The sequence below is a fragment of the Berghia stephanieae genome, chromosome 14 (assembly GCF_034508935.2).
Source record: "Berghia stephanieae isolate SIO BIC M18660-M18661 chromosome 14, UCSD_Bste_1.3, whole genome shotgun sequence".
Taxonomy (NCBI): Eukaryota; Metazoa; Mollusca; class Gastropoda; order Nudibranchia; family Aeolidiidae; genus Berghia; species Berghia stephanieae.
In genome coordinates this window covers 29,213,487-29,239,179 of record NC_088373.1, presented here as the reverse complement: position 1 = coordinate 29,239,179, position 25,693 = coordinate 29,213,487, and the positions used below count along the sequence as shown (strand labels likewise).

Genomic DNA, 25,693 nt, shown 5'->3' with positions numbered 1-25,693 from the left:
CATGGAAAAGTACCAGAGGGCCCCGACATTCCATAAAGTTTGCAAAGAAACCAGTAATCTCAAAAAACAAACCAATCTGATACTTTTCCCCCTCCATACCATATATCTCAACCTATCAAGTTGTGGTTTAAGTTCATCTAAAATTGTCTGCATATTACGCATCATGTCTGTTATCTTGACCATTGCTAACATGTGGTATACTTTTTTGCATGGGGTTCAGTACATTCAAAATATGGAGAGCCATTTTAAAACTATTTTTGCCATGGTCACCACCAACCTTTAGCCAAATTTCGTCACTTGGTATTGTGCCGTTGTGCCAAGTAAGCATCGATTTGCTATTATGTTAGTCAAGCATTTTTGTCACAAACCTTGTCAAATCTTTCATTAGGCAGCACTTGATATGCAATCCTCGAACGTTTTGGGGTTTTCAAATTATTTCTCTTTCACTTCAATTTCTCCTTCTGTTATATCTTTATGAACTGCTCGAATTGCATGCTCATTCAGAAGTATTGGGCCATGAGGTTTTAAAAACTGAGTCTGGATTCTGAGTTGGCGATAAGTTATGTTCATTGTTTCCTTCATTGCTAGGGCTTCCTGTGCTGACAATTCCTTCTTTTTAAATCCTAACCCTTTTTGTTTCCCCGTAATCTTTTCAGTTCCGCTACTTGCTGTGTAATTATGCTTTCATTTGTTTTTCCGGCGACAACTGATCGCAAATTTTCTATTTCACGGGCTCGCCTCTTTTGAGGTGAACTTACGGCTGATGCCAATTTCCTTGGTCGTGTAATCTTTCTGAGGACTATATAGACTGACCTTTAGTTTTTAATTCAATTGTTATTTATCTTCTGACATATTCAATTTTCTTTTTATAAGTCTTGCACTTATTGTTTCTTCTCTACTTAATGGGTGATTGCTGAGGTCCTGTTCGTGCGGCAATACAATTAACTGCCCCTTTGTTATGGGTGACGTTGCGCTATTTATTTGAACTGTATTTTTGCGTGGAGATTTGAATTGACTTGTAGATGCATCTTTCATTCTAACAGGTGTTGATTGAGCAATGGGAATTGAGTGTTCAATTTGCAGTTTACATTTCGTTTGTTTATTTGTTTCGTAATTTTGAATACCGTCATGAATTCCAGGCATCTCTTGTCCAGCAAGTGCTCTCACGAGCTGCATAAGTATTTCTGTTTCCGAATTTTCTTCTACTGTGGTCGGTTCTGTGTATGAGTAATTTTCACAGTCAAGGCCTTCATTAATATTTACATCAAGATCGGTGTGTTGCTTTCGTTCAGTTTCTGTTTCCTCAGGTGTAATGTTCTGCCTTTGTCTTAAATATATTTCCTTCCCTAAATGAATCATGTGTTCTGCAAGAGCCACACACATGTCCCCAACTTTAGAATGATACCCAGTCCAGATATTTACATCTTTCTGTGTATTTCTTAGAAAGTAATTTAGCGTTGCCACACCACCATTATGTTTGATGTTATTGATTGATGAGACAGATTTGCTACATATGAAGGGGGAATGACAACCTAATACATCTTGGAAGACATCAATGTGACAAATGATAATATCCTTTTGAAAATCCACTACATTCCGGATTGTTACATTTTAAAACCTACACAAGTTTTCTAGTTTGAAAATATGGCTATCCTAAGAATGTTCCATATCCATGATCTGTTTAGATAAAATAACATATAACATGTAATTAGAATGATTGATATTAAGGAATATATATATATGTGTGTGAGAGAGAGAGAGAGCGTGTGTGTGGGAGCGAGAGTATGTGTAACGCCCAATTAGGCTCTCAGGCACGAGTAGATAAGAATAAGAACAATGATACTTTAAAATTTAATTGAACTAGCTTGGCTAAATGAAGATAACAAAAAGAATAACAAAAATAAGCACAGGTACATTGAATATTATAGTCCAGACCTGCCAACCAGTACGATTAATCGTATTTTAGTACGATTTTTGGACCCCAAATACGCGGATACGATTTTCGTGGATTTAATACGATTTTTTAAAAGATGTGTGATGTGAATGATGTTGCTACATTTGATGCATTGATACACACGTGTCGTACACCAACTGTTGACTGTGTTTCTGAATGAATGATGCATCACATTTAATACTATAGTTATCATTTCAGTTGCTTATATGATGCCGGTTTTCACCAATATTTTTCTCATACATTTTTGAGGATTTGCATAGGATTATGCATAGAAGCTTGTTTTATACTTTAAATAGTCTCAGACCACATTTAAACTTTTGCCACTTATTAAATAGAAAATTCTAAGTGAAAATTTAATTGAACCAATATCTTTGACTTTGAAGCCTTCAATTAAAATCTGTATTGCTAATTATTTTAAAATAAATGGGTTATTTCCCTTTATAATAACTAAAATTACTCTATTTTGATTTATAAAATTTATAATGATCTTTTTTTCCTTAATTATTTCATCCGAGTCTTGAATTACAAAGTGGGCAGTTTTAGGAACAGTATTTGGTTCAAAATGCATTCTCCATAACCATTTTAGAAGTATTTAACTTGTCTTTGCATATTACATACTTAGGAATTTCCCATCATTTGACCAAAGTAATAGTATTAGTAGGATGTAGTAGTAAAAGTAGTAGTAGTAGGAGGAGGAGGAGGAGGAGTGAATGCTCGAGAAAAAAAAAAGAGAGAGAGAGAGATGGATCATTAGATAACATATATGGAAGTATCTTGCCACTGCTGCAAAATGTCATGTATTGAATTGAAGACCACTCTCCCAAATAATATATCTCAAAACTTACTCATAACTGATTTACTGGGCTAGCAGATATCACCATCACAAGTTTATTTGGTTTATCAGCATCATCATCTCTTACCACCACCATCATGGCATCACCACTTCTACAACCGCCATCACAGCATTGTCAGTGCCACAACCACCACCACATCCACCACAGTTTCATCATCATCACCACCACCACTAGAGCACCATAGCTACAACAACCACCACTTCTTCCACTGGCACTAGCATCAATACTACGTACATGTTTGGGGCCTTTTGGTCATTTATTTGAGTGTTTCGAAAGCAATTTCCTTAGATATTGCAATTTCTAAGCCTTATGCTAATTTAAAATAGTCATTGAGTTTCTTGATAAATCGATAATTTTTTAATCACTAGAGATTGCTTGAATGATGAAGATCAGAGTTTATTTTGATTTGGGTTTGGTGTTAGCTTTTATATAAATTTGTGTATAGTGGGCACTTTTTTTCCACTCACGCGGACAAAATACACTTTTTAGGGTCATAGAATACACTTTTCATCCTGGGAAGGTTGGCAGGTCTGTAGTACGTGGTCTTGAAATGTAAAAAAAAGATACATTCAGCTGTTGTAATATTATGTTACAAGTAGGTTATATACTTCATTTTTTCCGTTGACAAACTATCTCTTTTACTAAATTCAATCACTTTAATTTCAAACGCTCATAACTCAAAAACTATTGCTTAAATGAACATTCTGTTTTCACTGTGATAGAAATAGATATGCTTACTATAAATAGACTCTTAAAAAAGAAAACTTCATGGTGACATTGTAATTATTTTAATATTTTTCTAAATTAAATAACATTAAAAAGCAAGATTTTACCTACCTTCTTTGTCAGCTCAAAATAATTTATTTTCCAATGGAATTTCACCACAAAAAAGCAATATTAAAGAAGAGAAGTGAATGAAATAATTAGTTGTAAAAGATCGGGTGCTTTACTCGATGTCAAGGCAGTAGAATAAGTTTAAAATGCACGTTATTTGCATTTTTATTCTTACTCAGTGCTCTCCCCTTACCGGATCACCTGCGGCGGTAATTAATTACGCTGTGACAGCCTTATCTCGTGTAATCGACGAACGGGTACCATTGTTACGGGAAGATCAAGGGAAGAAAGGGATTTTGCTAAATGTTGAGATTGAGTATTGTTTTGGGTGGCGTGTTCCTTACATTGAAGACATACCACAAAGGAAAGCGTTTGAAGGTGAAATTAAAGATTTAAGAGCTTCAAAGACTGTTTTTGTGTCAGGCTTGTTAATTGGTGTGAGCTTCTTATTCTAGCAAAGGTACTGACCAGTTAGTTGAGGTTATTGTGCCCAAACCTTTAATATAATTGAATGTGGTCTTATTACATTTGTTAAGAGAATTTTTAGTCCACATAAAAATAACAAAACGTAAACCGACTTTTTCCAAGAAATAAAATCAAAATCTTGATGCAGATAGCCTGAGTCAAGAGATCCCAAAAGTTACAAATGTCAAGGACGAATATACAGGAACAAGAATCTGGCGCTGGTATTGAATGTGAACTGTCAATGTCTTTGCAACGAAACTTGGGTTAAAGTGAAGACTGCAGAAGAAGAAAATCACCAAAACTAAAGAAATTGTACAGAATTAAAACTCTTAACCACAAACTAAAGCCACCACTCACTAAGAGACACGAATTTCTTGAAAATAATACTTTTGATCAGTAAGAAATTTCCACAAACAAAACTTTGCATACAACTGACAAACGTACCTCTGGCTGAATGTTTTGCGCAGTCGTTCGCCACTTCAGAATCAATGATTCAACTCACAGTAAATATATATTTAAATAATCTTTTAGTTGTTAGTTTTTAGATTCGTTTTTTGGTAATACAAAGCTTTTTTTATATAACGTTTTTAAACATTATTTAATCATTTTATGATTTAAAATGACTTTATTTGTTTAATCATTGTGATGAAGGTTGTGTTGTATTACTTAACACATGTTTTTCTTCTTCACTAAAGGAGGCTTGAATTATGTCAACAATGATGACAGCATATAAATATCTGTCTTTATTTTTCACTTACATAATTTCTAGTTATAAGAAACAACTTGTGATAAGGGATTGAGCAGATTAAAAAAACTAGTGTCTTTTATTTGTTTGTTTGTTTTTTCTTTTTAATTTCACTCGGTATATCAAAACCTTGTTTTGATGCTCATTAAAACTGCATCAATACCAATTGTTAACATATATAGCTCATGAAATAAAAATTGAATTAAAAGACACTCATTGATTATTTGCTATAAATACCACAAATTCTGACTGCACCTTTGGTACCAATCTTGATATTTTATTTGTTTTCTAGTAATCAAGATATTGTTCACAGCACGATAGAAAATTGTGGAGAGAAACCGTTTATGGCTCAGTTCCTTCTGTCTTTTTCTTTCTTTGTTGCTGCATTTAAACAACAACAAGTTTATTACTTTCACAAATAGAAAATGCTTTTCCGTGATTTAATTTGCGATCAAGTAGCTGAAAAAGAAACAAGAGGTGCGTGACTTATGATTGTAGAATTTGTATAGGAGAATATCACTGACCAAGTGTCTTTACTGTGTTGTTCTAGAGACAATGCCAGATTGTATTGGGTTCAATTCCTATTTTGGATTAATGTATGCCTTGTTTCCAAAAACAAAAACAAAAAAAGCAGTTAAGTAATAGTAAAAAAAAAAAAATAACTTCAAGTAATTCATCTCAAAGGGGAATTTTTTAGTGTCTATTCCAAGGGAAGGCTAGAACAACCTATGCAGTGCTTCAAGTGAACGGGACTTGGTTAAGCCCACACAGCGCAGCAGGGAGTCAAACCTGGTACCTCCCATCATCATCATCATCATCCAAACCACAGTGCTGAAGGGTGAAACATAGACATGCTTGAGTGAAATGGATACAGACATGTCACAAAAAGCTGATGTAGCGCTAATGGATGCCTGATAGCATTTGAAACATTTAATTTATGCAGATTTGTACATTCAGATTCTTTTTATTGACCCTAATTCAGTTAGTTAATTTAGTTGTCTCTAAAAAATCTGATTTTCATTATTTATTTGCTTAAATGAAATTCAGATTTTTTTCCCCCTTGACTTTTTATTGTTTAGTTGAAAAATAGGTCTTTTTTTCCCAGGTTGAAACAACTTTACTTGTTTTTCCTCTAAAGATGATATGCCATGGATAATATTAGGCGTTTTGTCCTCATCGCTTCTTTATTTTAGAATCTACTCTATTTTGAAATTTTAGATGGGCAACTACAGTTTCTCACTGTCAATGGTGAAACAAAGAGTTGGCGGAAGGGATATCAAAATTATACTGTCAAACGAGATGTAACATTGCACATAACTTACAACGTCACTGGAATAAACAATACTGCCAACCACTACCTCAGGATCCAGGGATCGAACAAAAAGGATCTTAATTCTACTAGTACAGAATTTGAAATTAGCACTCAAGTAGCCTCTTCAGAAGGCAAGATATATGTCTCGTATATTGCTGATGCTTGCAATCAAACCACAGAGGTCCTGCTGCGAGGTAAGTTCAGAATTCTTGTTTGTTTACTTTTTTTTTCTTTCTATCATTACTTTTTTATTTTTAAAATCAAACTGTACTTATTCAAATGTAACCAACAGTCTCAAAACGATATAATATTTTGTCAAGGTAAATAATTATATTTGTGCTTAAAATTGGAATTAAAGTAAAAAATCACCATTACAAACTTTCAGCTTTTTTAAGTTCCTGAAATGACTTTCATTATTTTTTACAAAGCAAATTATTCTCACTTATTGTTCAGAATTTATAATTAGATTTCATTTATTTTTTTAAAAAATGTTTGCATCTTGCTCGTACTGCCATAATAGTGGGTTTTTTAAAGACGGTTTGTCACAATTGACAATTTCTCCCATTATTTCACTACATGCAAGCCAAGACATTACCGAGAGTCTTTTGACCTGCATTATTGCAATGGTTTGGCCATTCTTTTTATCTATTCTCTGACCACTTTCCGTGTTTTGTATTATCTTCGTCATCATCTTGAATTCCGCAAGGTTCTGTCTTGGCCATGACTTCCATCTCTCATCTAGTCTTCGATAATCACCAATTGTCTGTTCGTATGAATCCACTGGTGATGATGGCTATAATTATAATAATAATAATAATGATAAAAATAAATGATGATAATTGATGATTGGGAACATAACCAAAGACAATGAATAACATTGATGAGCCGAATGAAAAGATATAACTTTATTAATAAATGATAAAGTAATGAGTGATGATCGTGATGAGTATTGATGGCTTGAGAAGAGAGTGAGTGAGAGCGAGGTTTAGAAACGGAAGTTGTTATATAATTGTATGTAATGATGTCTTAGAGTAAAAGGTGTTACGTATTCTTATAGAACCAATCAACATCCTTTCTTCTTTTAAAAAAATGATTATGAAGTACAGTGATATGAGATAAATTGATCCATCCATTCATTCCTTTCCCCAAAGAAAAATATTTAAAACAAGAGATTCTCTAAATTAATTTTCACAGAAAAAAAATGATGAGTCTATTAATTATTTATAATGATGTTATCTGTCATTGTTCACTTTGTTCTATATTATCCAGAGAATGGTCAATATTGAATATAGTCATTCAACCAACGAGGTTTATTTCTTATTTTTCTGTGACGTTGTTGAGCAGTATGTTCATTATTGTCAATGTTCAACGATAGTTCATATCCTGTGTGTTTTTCTTGCTGTTGAGTGTCATGAGCATGTCTACCGTCATTGGGTGATCGTACATTGGAATTGGGTGTTGCACAAGTATCGTAGTTGCGTGGATGAATATATCGTCTGTTGCGCCGGTATGCATTAGCAGTGTTGTCACCTTCGATGATATATGATTTGTTGTTTTTGCTTTTGATGATGCCTTTCTGAGCAACATTGCTGTTTAGCGGTTTGAATTAGACAGGCTGTCCAGGAGAGAGTTCTGATAGTGGTTTTGCCGTTCGATCATAATGTTTTTTGATTGCGCCACGTCGGCGGTTTCTGTTGTTTATAATGTTCGGGTCAGTTTGTTGAGTTTGAAACATTGTGGGTATGAATGATCTCGTTGGTCTACCGAAAACAAGTTGGGCTGGACTGGGCATATTGTCTCTTGGTGTATTTCGAATTTCCAACATAGCTTCGTATGGGTCGGTCTTTGAGTGGAAACATTTTTTCATCATGCGTTTAATTGTTTTTACTGCTGATTCTGCTTTTCCATTTGATTGATGATGACCAGGTGAAGACATTCTGTGATCGATGTTCCAATCTTTGCAAAATGTTTTGAATTCTTCTGACTGAAATTGTGCTGCAGAGTCAGAAATTAAAGTTTGAGGTATACCGTATCTAGCAAATTGTTTCTTGAGCGTCATGATTGAGTTGGACGTGGTAATATTGGCGAGTTTTTCAACTTCAATAAAGTTTGAGAAGTAGTCAACATACACGATGTAGTTTCTCTGTTCAAATTCAAAGAAATCAATTCCTACTTTTTGCCATGCCTGTGTCCCTTCGTCGTGGAGAGTCAGTGGTTCTTTCGTGTTCAATGGTTTGTATTTCTGACAGGCATCGCAAGAGTTAACAAGTAGTTTGAGATCTGCATTGATGTTGGGCCAATAAACGGTTGATCTAGCCCGTCGTATCATGGAATCACATCCAAAATGAGAACTGTGTAGATGCGTTTTTATCTCTGATTGCAAAGATTTTGGAATAATGACTCTTTCTCCTTTCATCAGTAGTCCATCAGAAATATCAATGAAATCTTTGATTTGGTGATAGGATTTCAGTTCTGGAAGTAATTCATTTATTTTTGGCCATCCGCTTTGAACATATTTTATCAACGTTTGGAGAGAATTGTCTTTTTGAGTTTCTGATCTTATTTTATCCAGAGTTACGTCGCGGATTTCAATAGCATTAATATAGTGTTCTTCTATTTCTGCACTGTCCTTCAAGAATGCACGACTGAGAGTATCTGCTAATTTTAGCTGTGATCCAGGAACAAATTCGAATTTGATGTTGTATTTGTTAATTCTCATCATCAAGTTTTGTAATCGTTTTGGGGCTTCGCCCAGAGGTTTTGAGAGGATATTTTCGAGAGGTTTGTGATCGTTTTGTATGATTATTGGTCGGCCGTAGGTGTATTGGTGAAAACGTTCCAGGGCGAATACTATGGCGAGTGTTTCCTTTTCGATTTGAGCCCATTTCTTTTGCGAATTAGTGAGAGCACGTGAAGCAAATTCTATTGGTCGACCATGCTGAATGAGAGCAGCACCTAAACCGTCACCACTACTGTCGACTTGTAGGTAGAGTTGTTCCTTTTGATCGAAGTATGCGAGATAAGTAGCAGTTGCGATCTTGTCTTTTATTTCGTTGAAAGCGTTTTGACAAGTATCGAACCAGTTGAAAGGAGTGTCTTTGTGGGTGAGTGAACGAAGTGGTTCTGCACTTGAAGACAAGTTAGGGATGTACCGTGCAAGGTACTGTACAAGTCCACAAAAACGTCGAATGCCTTGTACATCGTTAGGAGCTGGCATTTCAGTAATTGCTTTTACTTTTTGAGAATCTGGCCTAACGCCGTTTCCATTAATGACGTGTCCTAAGAATTGTATTTCTGATTGCTGGATGCAAGCTTTTTCATCATTCAATCTGATTCGCTTCTCTTTGCATCTAAGTTTCAATGCTTTTACGTTGTTGTCGTGTTCTGTGACAGATGATCCAAATATGAGAATGTCGTCAGCAACGTTCGTGCAGCCTGATAGGCCTTCGATAGCCTCGTTTAGCCGTTGTTGAAATATTTCGCTGCTTACAGAGAGACCAAAAGGTAATCTACGCCAACGATATCTGCCAAATGGTGTAATCATTGTGGTGAGTTCTGAGGATTCCTCATCAAGTTTTACATGATGAAACGCTTCTTTGACGTCAAATTTGCTGAAAATTTTGGCGTTGTTGAGATTCGGAAGTATGTAATCGAGTGTCGGCATTTTGTAATGTTCCCGCTTGAGGGCTTTGTTTAGCTGTTGAGGGTCTAAACATATTCTTATTTTGCCGTTTGTCTTTTCAACCACAGCCATTTGGTTGACCCAAGCAGTGGGTTTAGTGATAGGCTCAATTATGCCCCGTTCTGTCAATCTGTCCAGTTCGTTTTTGACTTTTGCTTTCAATGCGAGTGGTACATTTCGGCATGGAAGTGTTCTTGGTTTACTGTTTTCGTCGATATGAAGTACAGCAGTACCGAGGTCACCGAGTCCACTTGATCATTTTTGCTGTCATTTACATTAGCAATGAAATTTTCATGTTCGATTTTGATGAGGTTCAATTCTTTGAGAGTATTCAATCCTAATAGATTGTTGAATCCATCTTCGACAACAGAGTAAGTGATGTATGTCATTTTTCCAGTTTTTGGATTTTTAGTTTTGATTTTTGCCTCACCGATAGGAGATAGTTTCTCTTTGTTCCACATGACCAATGTTTTACGTGTTGGTTTGATCTGTTGTGAAAACACGTATTTCCTCTCTATGGTGTTTACGTCCGCACCAGTATCAAGTTGGAATTTAACTTTTTTGAAGTTAACGATCATACTAGCTGATATTGCTGTTGTACCCAGCTTCATAACATAATTGTTTTCATCTTCGTCTGAGTATGAGGTGTTATGTTCGTTCTGAATCGTATGAATGCGAGAGCATTTTGATGAAAAATGATTCATTCTGTTGCAGCTCTTGCATGTTTTATTCCAAGCTGGACATTTTTCTTTGATTCGCTCGTGACTTTTGCCACAGAATTTGCAACAGTGTATCCATTGTGTAGAGGATTGTTGTTTTTGGTGAGAGTGAGAGTGAGAAGATCGATGCCGTTGCTGAGGAAATTGAGGTTTTGAATGAGAAGATTGGGGTTTTCTAAGAGAATGTCGAGACGATGAGTAATGGTTGCTTTGATGTACCTTCTGTATGGTGTGATCTTGTAGTGTCATGTTTGATGTACCTTCTGTATGGTGTGATCTTGTAGTGTCATGTTTGATGTACCTTCTGTATGGTGTGATCTTGTAGTGTCATGTTTGATGTACCTTCTGTATGGTGTGATCTTGTAGTGTCATGTTTGATGTACCTTCTGTATGGTGTGATCTTGTAGTGTCATGTTTGATGTACCTTCTGTATGGTGTGATCTTGTAGTGTCATGTTTTGTAGTTGTGTTTTGGCTGTTTCATGTGTACGACAAGTATCAATTGCTTTTTGTAGTGTAAGGTCTTGTTGTTGTAGCAGGTGTTTTCTTGTTTCCTCACATTTGATTCCAATTATGATTTTGTCACGGAGAAGGCTATCTTCAATAGTGCCGTAATTACAAGATTTTATCAGTTTTCTCAGCTCCGAGAGGTACATTTCAAACGATTCTTCCTGTCCTTGTTGTCGGGAGTTGAAAATATATCTCTCATAACTTTCATTAGTTTTCCCCACACAGAAAAGCTTAAATTTTTCAGTAATATTTTCGAACGTTTCTTCCTTTCCTTCGAAATTGAAGCCATCGTAAATATTCATAGCTGCTCGTCCGATGCAAGATAGGAGTGTAGCATCTGTCATCCCCTTTTTCTAGCCCAGTAGCGATTTCAAAATTAGTCCAGTCACGAGAGAATTGTCGCCAATTCGAAGCTAAGTTGCCTTCCATGTTGAGTGGTCTTGGCGGAGGAATTGACATTGTTGATCTCGAAGTTGCCATAATTGCAGGGATGCAACTCTTTCAAAAAAAATAAGCAAACAGTGATTGTGATAATTTAGTTGGTTATTTCCCTTGGATAGAAATTTTGGCGAGAATGTCACTTAGGAGCGATTAATTCTGATTTCCAAGAGTTATTGCCCTTGAGAGTGAGAAAATGCCATGCGGGGGGATTCCCCGGAGATAATGATGAACTTGATAGAATAACAATTAATTGTTTTCGTTGTTAACTCACAGGACGAGTGAAGTTCTTTACGCCGCTGCCACCATGATGATTGGGAACATAACCAAAGACAATGAATAACATTGACGAGCCGAATGAAAAGATATAACTTTATTAATAAATGATAAAGTAATGAGTGATGATCGTGATGAGTATTGATGGCTTGAGAAGAGAGTGAGTGAGAGCGAGGTTTAGAAACGGAAGTTGTTATATAATTGTATGTAATGATGTCTTAGAGTAAAAGGTGTTACGTATTCTTATAGAACCAATCAACAATAATAATAATAATAATAATGATAAAAATAAATAATAGTAATAATAATGATAAAAATAAATAATAGTAATAATAATGATGATAATAATAATAATAATGATAATAATAATCATTTTGTATTTTCAAAACTATAATAGATACGAAATTGACAAAAGTATCTAAACAAAGCTTAGTTTATGTCCTTTCCATGTATTATTAAAAATTTTAGCATAGTCACTGTTCCCATCCACACAAACCGCCAACAACAAACCAGTCATTTTATCACGTCAAAGAGGAATTCGCGTGACAAAATTGGAAATGATTGAATCACTTCCCTGCATCTCGCTATCACTGACAAAATTTGCCGCCTTGAGGTGTCTCTTAAGTCACTCGGAGCTAAATCGGAACTCTAAGGGCTTGTCCTACAACTACAAGGAAATTTCCTCTTTCAAGGTGATGACACGTTTGTGTGAGCGTTATCAGTATCCAATGGCCACATACCTTTCTGGAACCCAGGATTTCTCGAAAGATATATTCAACTCTTCCCTATGAAATTCTAAGCCTTTGCAAAATGTCAGATTGTTCTATATAGCGCCTTGATTTGGTTAAGCTTGTCAATTTGTTCATGATTTGCTTTGCTTGATGCAGTTTATGAGCAACCACTGTGAGCCCGCTCATAATTGTTGGTGAAAATAATCACTTAACCCAACTTTGAACTGTTCGAATACCAAACACACATATTACCATAAACATATCTCTGCCATTTATGAATGTGTATGGATGCACATCTCTCTCCAATAAAGAACTCAATCATAGCATGCTGTTTATTGCTTAACTGTGTGCATGGGTGAAAGTTCGCCATGGCATGGCCGGATTTTTATTTTTGAAAAAGAGGTCTCGCCGTTTTTTTTTTGTCTGGCCGGAATTCGAAAATGAAAAAAACCGGCAACTGTCGCCATTTATATTTAGTTTATAGTGTTTATTTTAACCCATTCTGTTTTTTTCTTATTTGGGGTTGCAGGATTTTTTTTTTCTGAACACCCCCCTTAATATCATTGAGTAACTTTCCACCATGACTGTGTGTGTTATTTTCTTCGACTGACATGTTGGAATAGGGGTTTTTCAAATAAGTTAAATTAAAATAAAAGAATGGCAGCTAAAAAAAAATTGGGGACCGAATAGAAAAGTAAATTACGCACATTTTGAACGCCGTTTCCATTAATGACGTGTCCTAAGAATTGTATTTTGATTGCTGGATGCAAGTTTTTTTTCATCATTCAATCTGATTCGCTTCTCTTTGCATCTAAGTTTCAATGCTTTTACGTTGTTGTCGTGTTCTGTGACAGATGATCCAAATATGAGAATGTCGTCAGCAACGTTCGTGCAGCCTGATAGGCCTTCGATAGCCTCGTTTAGCCGTTGTTGAAATATTTCGCTGCTTACAGAGAGACCAAAAGGTAATCTAGGGCCAACGATATCTGCCAAATGGGTAATCATTGTGGTGAGTTCTGAGGATTCCTCATCAAGTTTTACATGATGAAACGCTTCTTTGACGTCAAATTTGCTGAAAATTTTGGCGTTTGTTGAGATTCGGAAGTATGTAATCGAGTGTCGGCATTTTGTAATGTTCCCGCTTGAGGCTTTGTTTAGCTGTTGAGGGTCTAAACATATTCTTATTTTGCCGTTTGTCTTTTCAACCACAGCCATTTGGTTGACCCATGCAGTGGGTTTAGTGATAGGCTCAATTATGCCCCGTTCTGTCAATCTGTCCAGTTCGTTTTTTGACTTTTGCTTTCAATGCGAGTGTACATTTCGGCATGGAAGTGTTCTTGGTTTACTGTTTTCGTCGATATGAAGTACAGCAGTACCGAGGTCACCGACGTCCACTTGATCATTTTTGCTGTCATTTACATTAGCAATGAAATTTCATGTTCGATTTTGATGAGGGTCAATTCTTTGAGAGTATTCAATCCTAATAGATTGTTGAATCCATCTTCGACAACAGAGTAAGTGATGTATGTCATTTTTTCCAGTTTTTGGATTTTAGTTTGATATTTGCCTCACCGAAGGAATAGTTTCTCTTTGTTCCACATAAACCAATGTTTTACGTGTTGGTTTGATCTGTTGTGAAAACACGTATTTCCTCTCTATGGTGTTTACGTCCGCACCAGTATCAAGTTGGAATTTAACTTTTTTGAAGTTAACGATCATACTAGCTGATATTGCTGTTGTACCCAGCTTCATAACATAATTGTTTTCATCTTCGTCTGAGTATGAGGTGTTATGTTCGTTCTGAATCGTATGAATGCGAGAGCATTTTGATGAAAAATATTCATTCTGTTGCAGCTTTGCATGTTTAATTCCAAGCTGGACATTTTTCTTTGATTCGTTTCGTGACTTTTGCCACAGAATTTGCAACAGTGTATCCATTGTGTAGAGGATTGTTGTTTTGTGAGAGTGAGAGTGAGAAGATCGATGCCGTTGCTGAGGAAATTGAGGTTTTGAATGAGAAGATTGGGGTTTTCTAAGAGAATGTCGAGACGATGAGTAATGGTTTTGCTTTGATTACCTTCTGTATGGTGTGATCTTGTAGTGTCATGTTTGATGTACCTTCTGTATGGTGTGATCTTGTAGTGTCATTTGATGTACCTTCTGTATGGTGTGATCTTGTAGTGTCATGTTTGATGTACCTTCTGTATGGTGTGATCTTGTAGTGTCATGTTTGATGTACCTTCTGTATGGTGTGATCTTGTAGTGTCATGTTTGATGTACCTTCTGTATGGTGTGATCTGTAGTGTCATGTTTTGTAGTTGTGTTTTGGCTGTTTCATGTGTACGACAAGTATCAATTGCTTTTTGTAGTGTAAGGTCTTGTTGTTTGTAGCAGGTGTTTTCTTGTTTCCTCACATTTGATTCAATTATGATTTTGTCACGGAGAAGGCTATCTTCAATAGTGCCGTAATTACAAGATTTTATCAGTTTTCTCAGCTCGAGAGGTACATTTCAAACGATTCTTCCTGTCCTTGTTGTCGGGAGTTGAAAATATATCTCTCATAACTTTCATAGTTTTTCCCCACACAGAAAAGCTTAAATTTTTCAGTAATATTTTCGAACGTTTCTTCCTTTCCTTCGAAATTGAAGCCATCGTAAATATTCATAGCTGCTCGTCCGATGCAAGATAGGAGTGTAGCATCTGTCATCCCCTTTTTCAGCCAGTAGCGATTTCAAAATTAGTCCAGTCACGAGAGAATTGTCGCCAATTCGAAGTATAAGTTGCCTTCCATGTTGAGTGGTCTTGGCGGAGGAATTGACATTGTTGATCTCGAAGTTGCCATAATTGCAGGGATGCAACTCTTTCAAAAAAAATAAGCAAACAGTGATTGTGATAATTTAGTTGGTTATTTCCCTTGGATAGAAAATTTTGGCGAGAATGTCACTTAGGAGCGATTAATTCTGATTTCCAAGAGTTATTGCCCTTGAGAGTGAGAAAATGCCATGCGGGGGGATTCCCCGAGATAATGATGAACTTGATAGAATAACAATTAATTGTTTTCGTTGTTAACTCACAGGACGAGGAAGTTCTTTACGCCGCTGCCACCATGATGATTGGGAACATAACCAAAGACAATGAATAACATTGACAGAGCCGAATGAAAAGATATAACTTTATTAATAAATGATAAAGTAATGAGTGATGATCGTGATGAGTATTGATGGCTTGAGAAGAGAGTGAGTGAGAGCGAGGTTTAGAAAACGGAAGTTGTTATATAATTGTATGTAATGATGTCTTAGAGTAAAAGGTGTTCGTATTCTTATAGAACCAATCAACAATAATAATAATAATAATAATGATAAAAATAAATAATAGTAATAATAATGATAAAAATAAATAATAGTAATAATAATGATGATAATAATAATAATAATGATAATAATAATCATTTTGTATTTTCAAAACTATAATAGATACGAAATTGACAAAAGTATCTAAACAAAGCTTATTTTAAGCCCTTTCCATGTATCAAAAAAAATTTTAGCATGGCACTGTTCCCATCCCCCAAAGCCGCCAACAAAAAACCCAGCCCTTTTTAAATCACGTCAAAGGGGAATTACGTGAAAATTGGAAACGTTTGAATCATTTCCCTGATCTGGGAAATCACTGAAAAAAATTTGCCCCCTTGAGGGTCTCTTAAGTCATTGGGAGCTAAATGGGAATTTAAAGGGGGGTTTGTTCTACAATACAAGGAAATGCCCTCTTTAAAGGGTGAGGGATTTTGGTTTTTTTTGGGGGAGCGTTTATAATATCGAATATTCCCCAAACCCATATTTTTTTGAAACCCAGGAATTTTCCCGAAAAGAATTTTATTCAAAACCCCTTCTTTTGAAATTCCCCAAAACCCTTTCCCCAAAATGAAAATTTTTGTTCTATATAGCCCCTTTGGGTTTGGGTTAAAAGTTTGTAAATTTTTGTTCATGTTTTTGCTTTGCTTGATGCAGTTTGGGGGAAACCCATTGTGGGCCCGTCAAAAATTTTTGGGTTGAAAATAATCATTTAAACCCCAAACTTTGAACTGTTTTTGATTTCCAAACAAAACATAAATTTCCTTTAAAAATAAACTCTGCATTTTTTGAATGTTAAAGGGGGCACTCTCTCTCCAATAAAGGGAATAAACATAGCCATGTGTTTTTTGCTTAAAAAAATTGGGGGTTCATTTGGGTGGGAAAATTTTGCCCTGGCATGGGCCCGGGGGTTTTTTTTTTTGAAAAAAGGGCTCGCCGTTTTTTTTTTGTCTTGGGCCCGGGAAATTTGAAAAAAAAAAAAACCGGCAAATGTGCCCCTTTATATTTAGTTTTTTTATAGTGTTTTATAAATTTAAACCCCACTTCTTTTTTTCCCCTTTTTTGGTAGTTGCAGGATTTTTTTTTCAAACCCCCCAAATTTAAAATCATTGAGTAACTTTCAACCCCTGACTGTGTGGGGTTATTTTTTCGATGACATGTTGGAATAGGGGTTCTTTTAAATAAATTTAAATTTAAAAAAAAAGGAAAGGGGAGCCCAAACAAAATGTGGTGACCGAATAAAAATAAATTACGACAATTTTTTATATAAAATTTAACTGGTCAGTTTAATACCCCTCAGAGAATTTCAATGGGTTTTTGGGGGAGGTTTTCCCGACCTTGATAGTGGGGGAGGGGGGTCTTACCCGTTTCTTCTATCTTTTATATCCTTTTTTTCCAACCTCTTTTTGTCCCTTTTTCTTTGAAAGAGATTACTTGGTTTTTGGGCCCCGGCCCTGGCCCGGGTATCTAGTCGGAGGGAAAACATTCAAAGAAAAGTTAAGTTTTAGGAGTTTAAATTTTTTGTCCCTTTTAAAACATCTCCTGTTTTGATGTATTATGGGTTTTTTTTACATATTTAAAATGATTTTAAAAATTTAGTGTATTCCTCTTAGTGGGGAACCCGGGGTTGTGTTGTAAAGAAGCTTTTTGGTGTAAAAAATAAGTACTTTGACAAATGTGGGTCTTGGAATCTACACGCCGTTTCCATTAATGACGTGTCCTAAGAATTGTATTTCTGATTGCTGGATGCAAGCTTTTTCATCATTCAATCTGATTCGCTTCTCTTTGCATCTAAGTTTCAATGCTTTTACGTTGTTGTCGTGTTCTGTGACAGATGATCCAAATATGAGAATGTCGTCAGCAACGTTCGTGCAGCCTGATAGGCCTTCGATAGCCTCGTTTAGCCGTTGTTGAAATATTTCGCTGCTTACAGAGAGACCAAAAGGTAATCTACGCCAACGATATCTGCCAAATGGTGTAATCATTGTGGTGAGTTCTGAGGATTCCTCATCAAGTTTTACATGATGAAACGCTTCTTTGACGTCAAATTTGCTGAAAATTTTGGCGTTGTTGAGATTCGGAAGTATGTAATCGAGTGTCGGCATTTTGTAATGTTCCCGCTTGAGGGCTTTGTTTAGCTGTTGAGGGTCTAAACATATTCTTATTTTGCCGTTTGTCTTTTCAACCACAGCCATTTGGTTGACCCAAGCAGTGGGTTTAGTGATAGGCTCAATTATGCCCCGTTCTGTCAATCTGTCCAGTTCGTTTTTGACTTTTGCTTTCAATGCGAGTGGTACATTTCGGCATGGAAGTGTTCTTGGTTTACTGTTTTCGTCGATATGAAGTACAGCAGTACCGAGGTCACCGATGTCCACTTGATCATTTTTGCTGTCATTTACATTAGCAATGAAATTTTCATGTTCGATTTTGATGAGGTTCAATTCTTTGAGAGTATTCAATCCTAATAGATTGTTGAATCCATCTTCGACAACAGAGTAAGTGATGTATGTCATTTTTCCAGTTTTTGGATTTTTAGTTTTGATTTTGCCTCACCGATAGGAGATAGTTTCTCTTTGTTCCACATGACCAATGTTTTACGTGTTGGTTTGATCTGTTGTGAAAACACGTATTTCCTCTCTATGGTGTTTACGTCCGCACCAGTATCAAGTTGGAATTTAACTTTTTTGAAGTTAACGATCATACTAGCTGATATTGCTGTTGTACCCAGCTTCATAACATAATTGTTTTCATCTTCGTCTGAGTATGAGGTGTTATGTTCGTTCTGAATCGTATGAATGCGAGAGCATTTTGATGAAAAATGATTCATTCTGTTGCAGCTCTTGCATGTTTTATTCCAAGCTGGACATTTTTCTTTGATTCGCTCGTGACTTTTGCCACAGAATTTGCAACAGTGTATCCATTGTGTAGAGGATTGTTGTTTTTGGTGAGAGTGAGAGTGAGAAGATCGATGCCGTTGCTGAGGAAATTGAGGTTTTGAATGAGAAGATTGGGGTTTTCTAAGAGAATGTCGAGACGATGAGTAATGGTTGCTTTGATGTACCTTCTGTATGGTGTGATCTTGTAGTGTCATGTTTGATGTACCTTCTGTATGGTGTGATCTTGTAGTGTCATGTTTGATGTACCTTCTGTATGGTGTGATCTTGTAGTGTCATGTTTGATGTACCTTCTGTATGGTGTGATCTTGTAGTGTCATGTTTGATGTACCTTCTGTATGGTGTGATCTTGTAGTGTCATGTTTGATGTACCTTCTGTATGGTGTGATCTTGTAGTGTCATGTTTTGTAGTTGTGTTTTGGCTGTTTCATGTGTACGACAAGTATCAATTGCTTTTTGTAGTGTAAGGTCTTGTTGTTGTAGCAGGTGTTTTCTTGTTTCCTCACATTTGATTCCAATTATGATTTTGTCACGGAGAAGGCTATCTTCAATAGTGCCGTAATTACAAGATTTTATCAGTTTTCTCAGCTCCGAGAGGTACATTTCAAACGATTCTTCCTGTCCTTGTTGTCGGGAGTTGAAAATATATCTCTCATAACTTTCATTAGTTTTCCCCACACAGAAAAGCTTAAATTTTTCAGTAATATTTTCGAACGTTTCTTCCTTTCCTTCGAAATTGAAGCCATCGTAAATATTCATAGCTGCTCGTCCGATGCAAGATAGGAGTGTAGCATCTGTCATCCCCTTTTTCTAGCCCAGTAGCGATTTCAAAATTAGTCCAGTCACGAGAGAATTGTCGCCAATTCGAAGCTAAGTTGCCTTCCATGTTGAGTGGTCTTGGCGGAGGAATTGACATTGTTGATCTCGAAGTTGCCATAATTGCAGGGATGCAACTCTTTCAAAAAAAATAAGCAAACAGTGATTGTGATAATTTAGTTGGTTATTTCCCTTGGATAGAAATTTTGGCGAGAATGTCACTTAGGAGCGATTAATTCTGATTTCCAAGAGTTATTGCCCTTGAGAGTGAGAAAATGCCATGCGGGGGGATTCCCCGGAGATAATGATGAACTTGATAGAATAACAATTAATTGTTTTCGTTGTTAACTCACAGGACGAGTGAAGTTCTTTACGCCGCTGCCACCATGATGATTGGGAACATAACCAAAGACAATGAATAACATTGACGAGCCGAATGAAAAGATATAACTTTATTAATAAATGATAAAGTAATGAGTGATGATCGTGATGAGTATTGATGGCTTGAGAAGAGAGTGAGTGAGAGCGAGGTTTAGAAACGGAAGTTGTTATATAATTGTATGTAATGATGTCTTAGAGTAAAAGGTGTTACGTATTCTTATAGAACCAATCAACAATAATAATAATAATAATAATGATAAAAATAAATAATAGTAATAATAATGATAAAAATAAATAATAGTAATAATAATGATGATAATAATAATAATAATGATAATAATAATCATTTTGTATTTTCAAAACTATAATAGATACGAAATTGACAAAAGTATCTAAACAAAGCTTAGTTTATGTCCTTTCCATGTATTATTAAAAATTTTAGCATAGTCACTGTTCCCATCCACACAAACCGCCAACAACAAACCAGTCATTTTATCACGTCAAAGAGGAATTCGCGTGACAAAATTGGAAATGATTGAATCACTTCCCTGCATCTCGCTATCACTGACAAAATTTGCCGCCTTGAGGTGTCTCTTAAGTCACTCGGAGCTAAATCGGAACTCTAAGGGCTTGTCCTACAACTACAAGGAAATTTCCTCTTTCAAGGTGATCACACATTTGTGCGAGCGTTATCAGTATCCAATGGCCACATACCTTTCTGGAACCCAGGATTTCTCGAAAGATATATTCAACTCTTCCCTATGAAATTCTAAGCCTTTGCAAAATGTCAGATTGTTCTATATGGCGCCTTGGTTTGGTTAAGCTTGTCAATTTGTTCATGATTTGCTTTGCTTGATGCAGTTTATGAGCAACCACTGTGAGCCCGCTCATAAATGTTGGTGAAAATAATCACTTAACCCAACTTTGAACTGTTCGAATACCAAACACACATATTACCTTAAACATATCTCTGCCATTTATGAATGTGTATGAATGCACATCTCTCTCCAATAAAGAACTCAATCATAGCATGCTGTTTATTGCTTAACTGTGTGCATGGGTGAAAGTTCGCCGGAAAAATCCGGCATGGCCGGATTTTTATTTTTGAAAAAGAGGTCTCGCCGTTTTTTTTTTGTCTGGCCGGAATTCGAAAATGAAAAAAACCGGCAACTGTCGCCATTTATATTTAGTTTATAGTAGTTTATATAATTAACCACACTTCTGTTTTTTCCTCTTATTGGTAGTTGCAGGATTTTTTTTTTTCTGAACACCTGCCTTTGCAGGATTAATATCATTGAGTAACTTTCACCCATGACTGTGTGTGTTATTTCTTCGACTGACATGTTGGAATAGGGGTACTTTCAAATAAGTTAAAATAAAAGAATGGCAGCAAAACAAAATATGGTGACCGAATAGAAAAGTAAATTACGCACATTTTGATATATAGTTTATACTGGTCAGTTTAATACACTCAGAGATATTCAATAGGTCTTACTGGGTGAGGTTCCTGACCTATGATAGTGGGCAGGGAGGCTCTTACTGTGTCTTCTATCTCTTTATATCTGTTTTCCAACATCTTTCTGTCTTTGTCTTTGAATGAGATTACTTGGTTTTGTCCTGGCCCTGGCCGGATACCCTAGCTCGGAGGGAAGCATTCAAATGTATATAGTTAGAGTTTTAGGAGATGATATTTTTTGTCTTGTAAATCATCTATCTGATACTGATATGCACGGTATTATGTTTTATTTACATATTATATATGATTTGTAAAATTTGAGTGTATTCCTCTTAGTGGGGACCTGTGCTTGTGTCTGTATGAGACTTTTTGGTGATATCAAGCTATGTACTTTGACAGTGTGCTCTTGAAATCTACATCTGTTCCCTGTTTGAACCAATTCCCCTTTGTCTTATTTTTCTTGGGTGCTTTAATTGTAATTCTATAACTTTTTACTAACCCATTTTCTTCATTTTTACTGGCGCTGATATGACCTTAATGCATTGCAAGTGCCGTAAAACCCCTAAAAACATAAACAAACAAAAACATCAAAAGGGCTTAAAACTTTTCAGTCAACCCTAGTAATAATAATCGGCGTCGTCATAATGATAATAGTAATCATCATCATCATCATCATCATCATCATAATCATCATCATCATCATCATCATCATCATCTAGTCATAATCATAATAATAATAATAATAATAATAATAATTATAATCATCATCATCATCATTATAATAATCATAATCATAATAAGCATAATAATAATATGATACTGATGTTGATAATAATGATAATAAAATACTGATGTTGATAATAATGATAATAAAATACTGATAATGATAATAATAATAATAAAATACTGATATTGATAATGATAATAATGATGATGATGATAATAATAATGATAATAATAAAATACTGATATTAATTTTAAAAAATAATGATAATAATAATTATAATAATAATAACAATAAAAATCATCATCATAATCATAATCATAACAATTATGATGATGATAGTAATAATATTCTACCCCTCTTGTTAATTTTTTTTCGTCCCCCTACATAATAGGACTGATTTTGATCGGTGATGGCTGTATTTTAATTTCCATTATACAGTAGTATAATAAGTAAAATAGATGGGTGCCTTACTGTTGTAGACCTGTAAATTCTCAGTCAATTAACTGAAATCGGTCAATTCGTCAAATTCAAATATTTTTTAAAAGGGAAGAAAGAAATGAATACAGAAAGTAGAAAGAATTCATGAATCGTAGTCGATTGACTGTAAAGTTAACTAGGAATGTTCCACAGCGCCACGCATAGCTCATGGGCCGTTTATATTAATGATGGATATATATTGCCAAGGCTAAGCGACGCTTTTTAGAATTGCCGTGTCTGAACACACCCCAGTGTATTTTCACACAGCCTTCGTGAAATTATTTTTTCACTTTCGAAACCTGTCGTAGCCAATTTTAACTGAGCCGCCGAGCGATAAATTTCACTGTTTCGTCTAAGCCAAAATTGACCACATTTACTTGAAGGACAGGAAAAGTATGAGAAAGAAAAATTCGAAACACCGGAAGTTCGTTATGTAGACACCTTCAAATCGAAAGTTAAATGATTGCTACAAGCTAGTGCTGGGATTACCCGCCCAAATCATTACCCGGGTAATGCCGGGTAGTGGTCTGATTACCCGGGTACCCGCGGGTACCCGTGGCAGGAGTGACTTTTGTCCCCAAAATTTTTTTTGTGGGGGAGGGGGGGGGGGCTTTTTTATTTTTTTTAATTTTTTTATTAATTTATTATTTATTACAACAAATGAAGCGAAACTGAAGTGAAAAACAAAGATAATTAACTACAATGAAAAAATAATAAATAATAAATAAAATAAAAGTACCTGAGATTCCTTTAAAAGATAAGAACTAATATAATATAGTCTTAACCTATTGATTCCAAAATTGAATCAAATGTGTGTTAACAAATAAAACAAAAAAAATCATTGTAATTGAAAAATAAAGTAGGAAAATCTTTTGAAAAAAATGTCATGTAAATGTAAATATGTAAATAAAATTGTATTATTTCCAATTTTTGTTCAAAAATATTAAAACCGCCAAAAATGATCACTCTCAGTACGGTTTCCATTTGTTGAAGCGGGTACCCGTTACCCCGCCCCTTTTACCCGAGTACCCGGTTTAACTTTATTACTCGCGGGTACCCGGGTACCCGCCCAGCCCTACTACAAGCACATCTCGATTGCCTCATGTTGTAAACAAACTGGTTGACCGTTTCTAAGTTTCTTCACTGATTGGGTACCTAATTATAAGGAACAATGGTAAGTAGCCTAATTAATTCCCGCGCAAATTAGTTTTCTGCCATTGCTTTGCTCAAGTGAGCTTGCTGTTTACCTTTCATTTTGATTCTTTGGATTTTACCGCTACGACGAATTACGAAGAAGAGTTTCAGTTTCAGTCAATTTTTATAAAGCTCATTTACAGGTCTACTGTTGGTAACAGCCTTATTTCTCCGCAAATATTGAGGGTTCTCCACTAGTAGTAGTAGGAGTAGTAGGAGTAGTAGTAGTATAGTCATAGCCATCGTCGTCATATCAGTAGTAATTATAACGATAATATGACTAATGATAATAATAATAATAATAATAACGATGGTGATGATAATAATGATTATAATGATAATGATAATAATGATAATAAAAATAATAATAATAATGATAATATAAATAATAATAATAACAATAACGATGATGATGATAATAATAATGATAGTAATAATAATAATATTGATAATAATAATGATGTCAACATCATTATGATGATGATGATAATAATAATAATGATACTAATAATAATGATGATGATGATGATAATAATAATAATGATACTAATAATAATGATGATGATGATAATAATAATAATGATACTAATAATAATGATGATGATGATAATAATAATAATGATACTAATAATAATGATGATGATGATGATAATAATAATAATGATACTAATAATAATAATGATGATGATAATAATAATAATGATACTAATAATACTAATGATGATGATGATAATATTAACAAAATAGGGTTAGAGATCAACATTGTTCCCTTGAAACAATGTTACATTTTTATCATGGAACACAGTATTACTGGCAAATCTAAAAATATATAATTAGTTTTCACCGTTGATTCAAATGGTTATTTAGAATATCTGATGAGGTGTAATCAATAGTCCTTAATTTGACCTTTGGCCTTTGGGCTTTCCATATAATTTGACTGCTGATTGCTTAAAAGATTTGTCTTGATCTACGTTAATTTCCGCAATATAGCAGTATAATATTTTTTAGAAATGACATATCTCTTTTGTTTTCACTAATTCGTCCCTTCATACACGCATTTATATCATTATTTTAATCATGAAGATGTACACAACTCAATTTGGATTTCCCCTTTTTGCGACTGTTTTACCTTTCTCTGCCATCTGCGATGGAACTATAACTAGCAAATATTATTGTTATGGCGGATTAGGATGAAGAATGAAAGTAAACATTGCTCTTGAATCATTCCATCGCCCCAACAACATCTAGCACGTCGAAGTTAAATCCAACTGATATAATTAATACTAATTAAAATGGTCATTAGATAAGTTGGTCTATGATTTTTTTTAAAATGCTTTTGAATACAGCTTTCATATATTGTAAAAATAAATTAAAAATGAAAAGAAAAAAAGGGGTAAAAAAGCGTCCAGTTACTGGGAAATTGTGATCAGTCATGACTTAAGGAATCGCTGTCTTGCCTGCCGTACTATTGCCAAAGTCATTTGCAGGCACCTACACACTGTATACACACACACACACGCACACTTGTAGCATATCAATAAAGTAAGTTCCCTTTATTCATCCTCATGAGGAAATTTATTTTAGGGAATATTCATAAGGAAGACTGGAATAGCCCAGGTGTCAACTGCAGCACAGCGCCGTAAATTGAACTAGGGAGAATTGGCTTGCTGACGACCACATAATATGGTGGATATTCAAACTAGGTATCTTTCAGGTGCAATGCAAAGACCCTACAGCTGAGCCATACTGCTTTCCCCCCCCCCCCTGTTCCCTCCCCATCAAATGCCATGGGACATGCAAAAATGTTCAAGGAAGCCGTGCTGGAATGTTACATTATGTATAAAGATGTGGTAGTGCGGAACCTGGTATAGCCGAAGCCATT

At 35.2% G+C, this 25,693-nt stretch overlaps 1 protein-coding gene across 1 annotated transcript in view; it reads left to right on the top strand.

Annotated features, from left to right (window-relative positions):
• Window positions 1-25,693, top strand: part of LOC144959410 (uncharacterized) — an 84,255-nt gene that overhangs the window by 20,813 nt on the left and 37,749 nt on the right. The window contains exon 5 of the mRNA XM_078891988.1: window positions 6,071-6,358. Coding sequence (XP_078748114.1) covers window positions 6,071-6,358 — 288 coding nt within the window. The remainder of the gene's footprint in view (window positions 1-6,070; window positions 6,359-25,693) is intronic.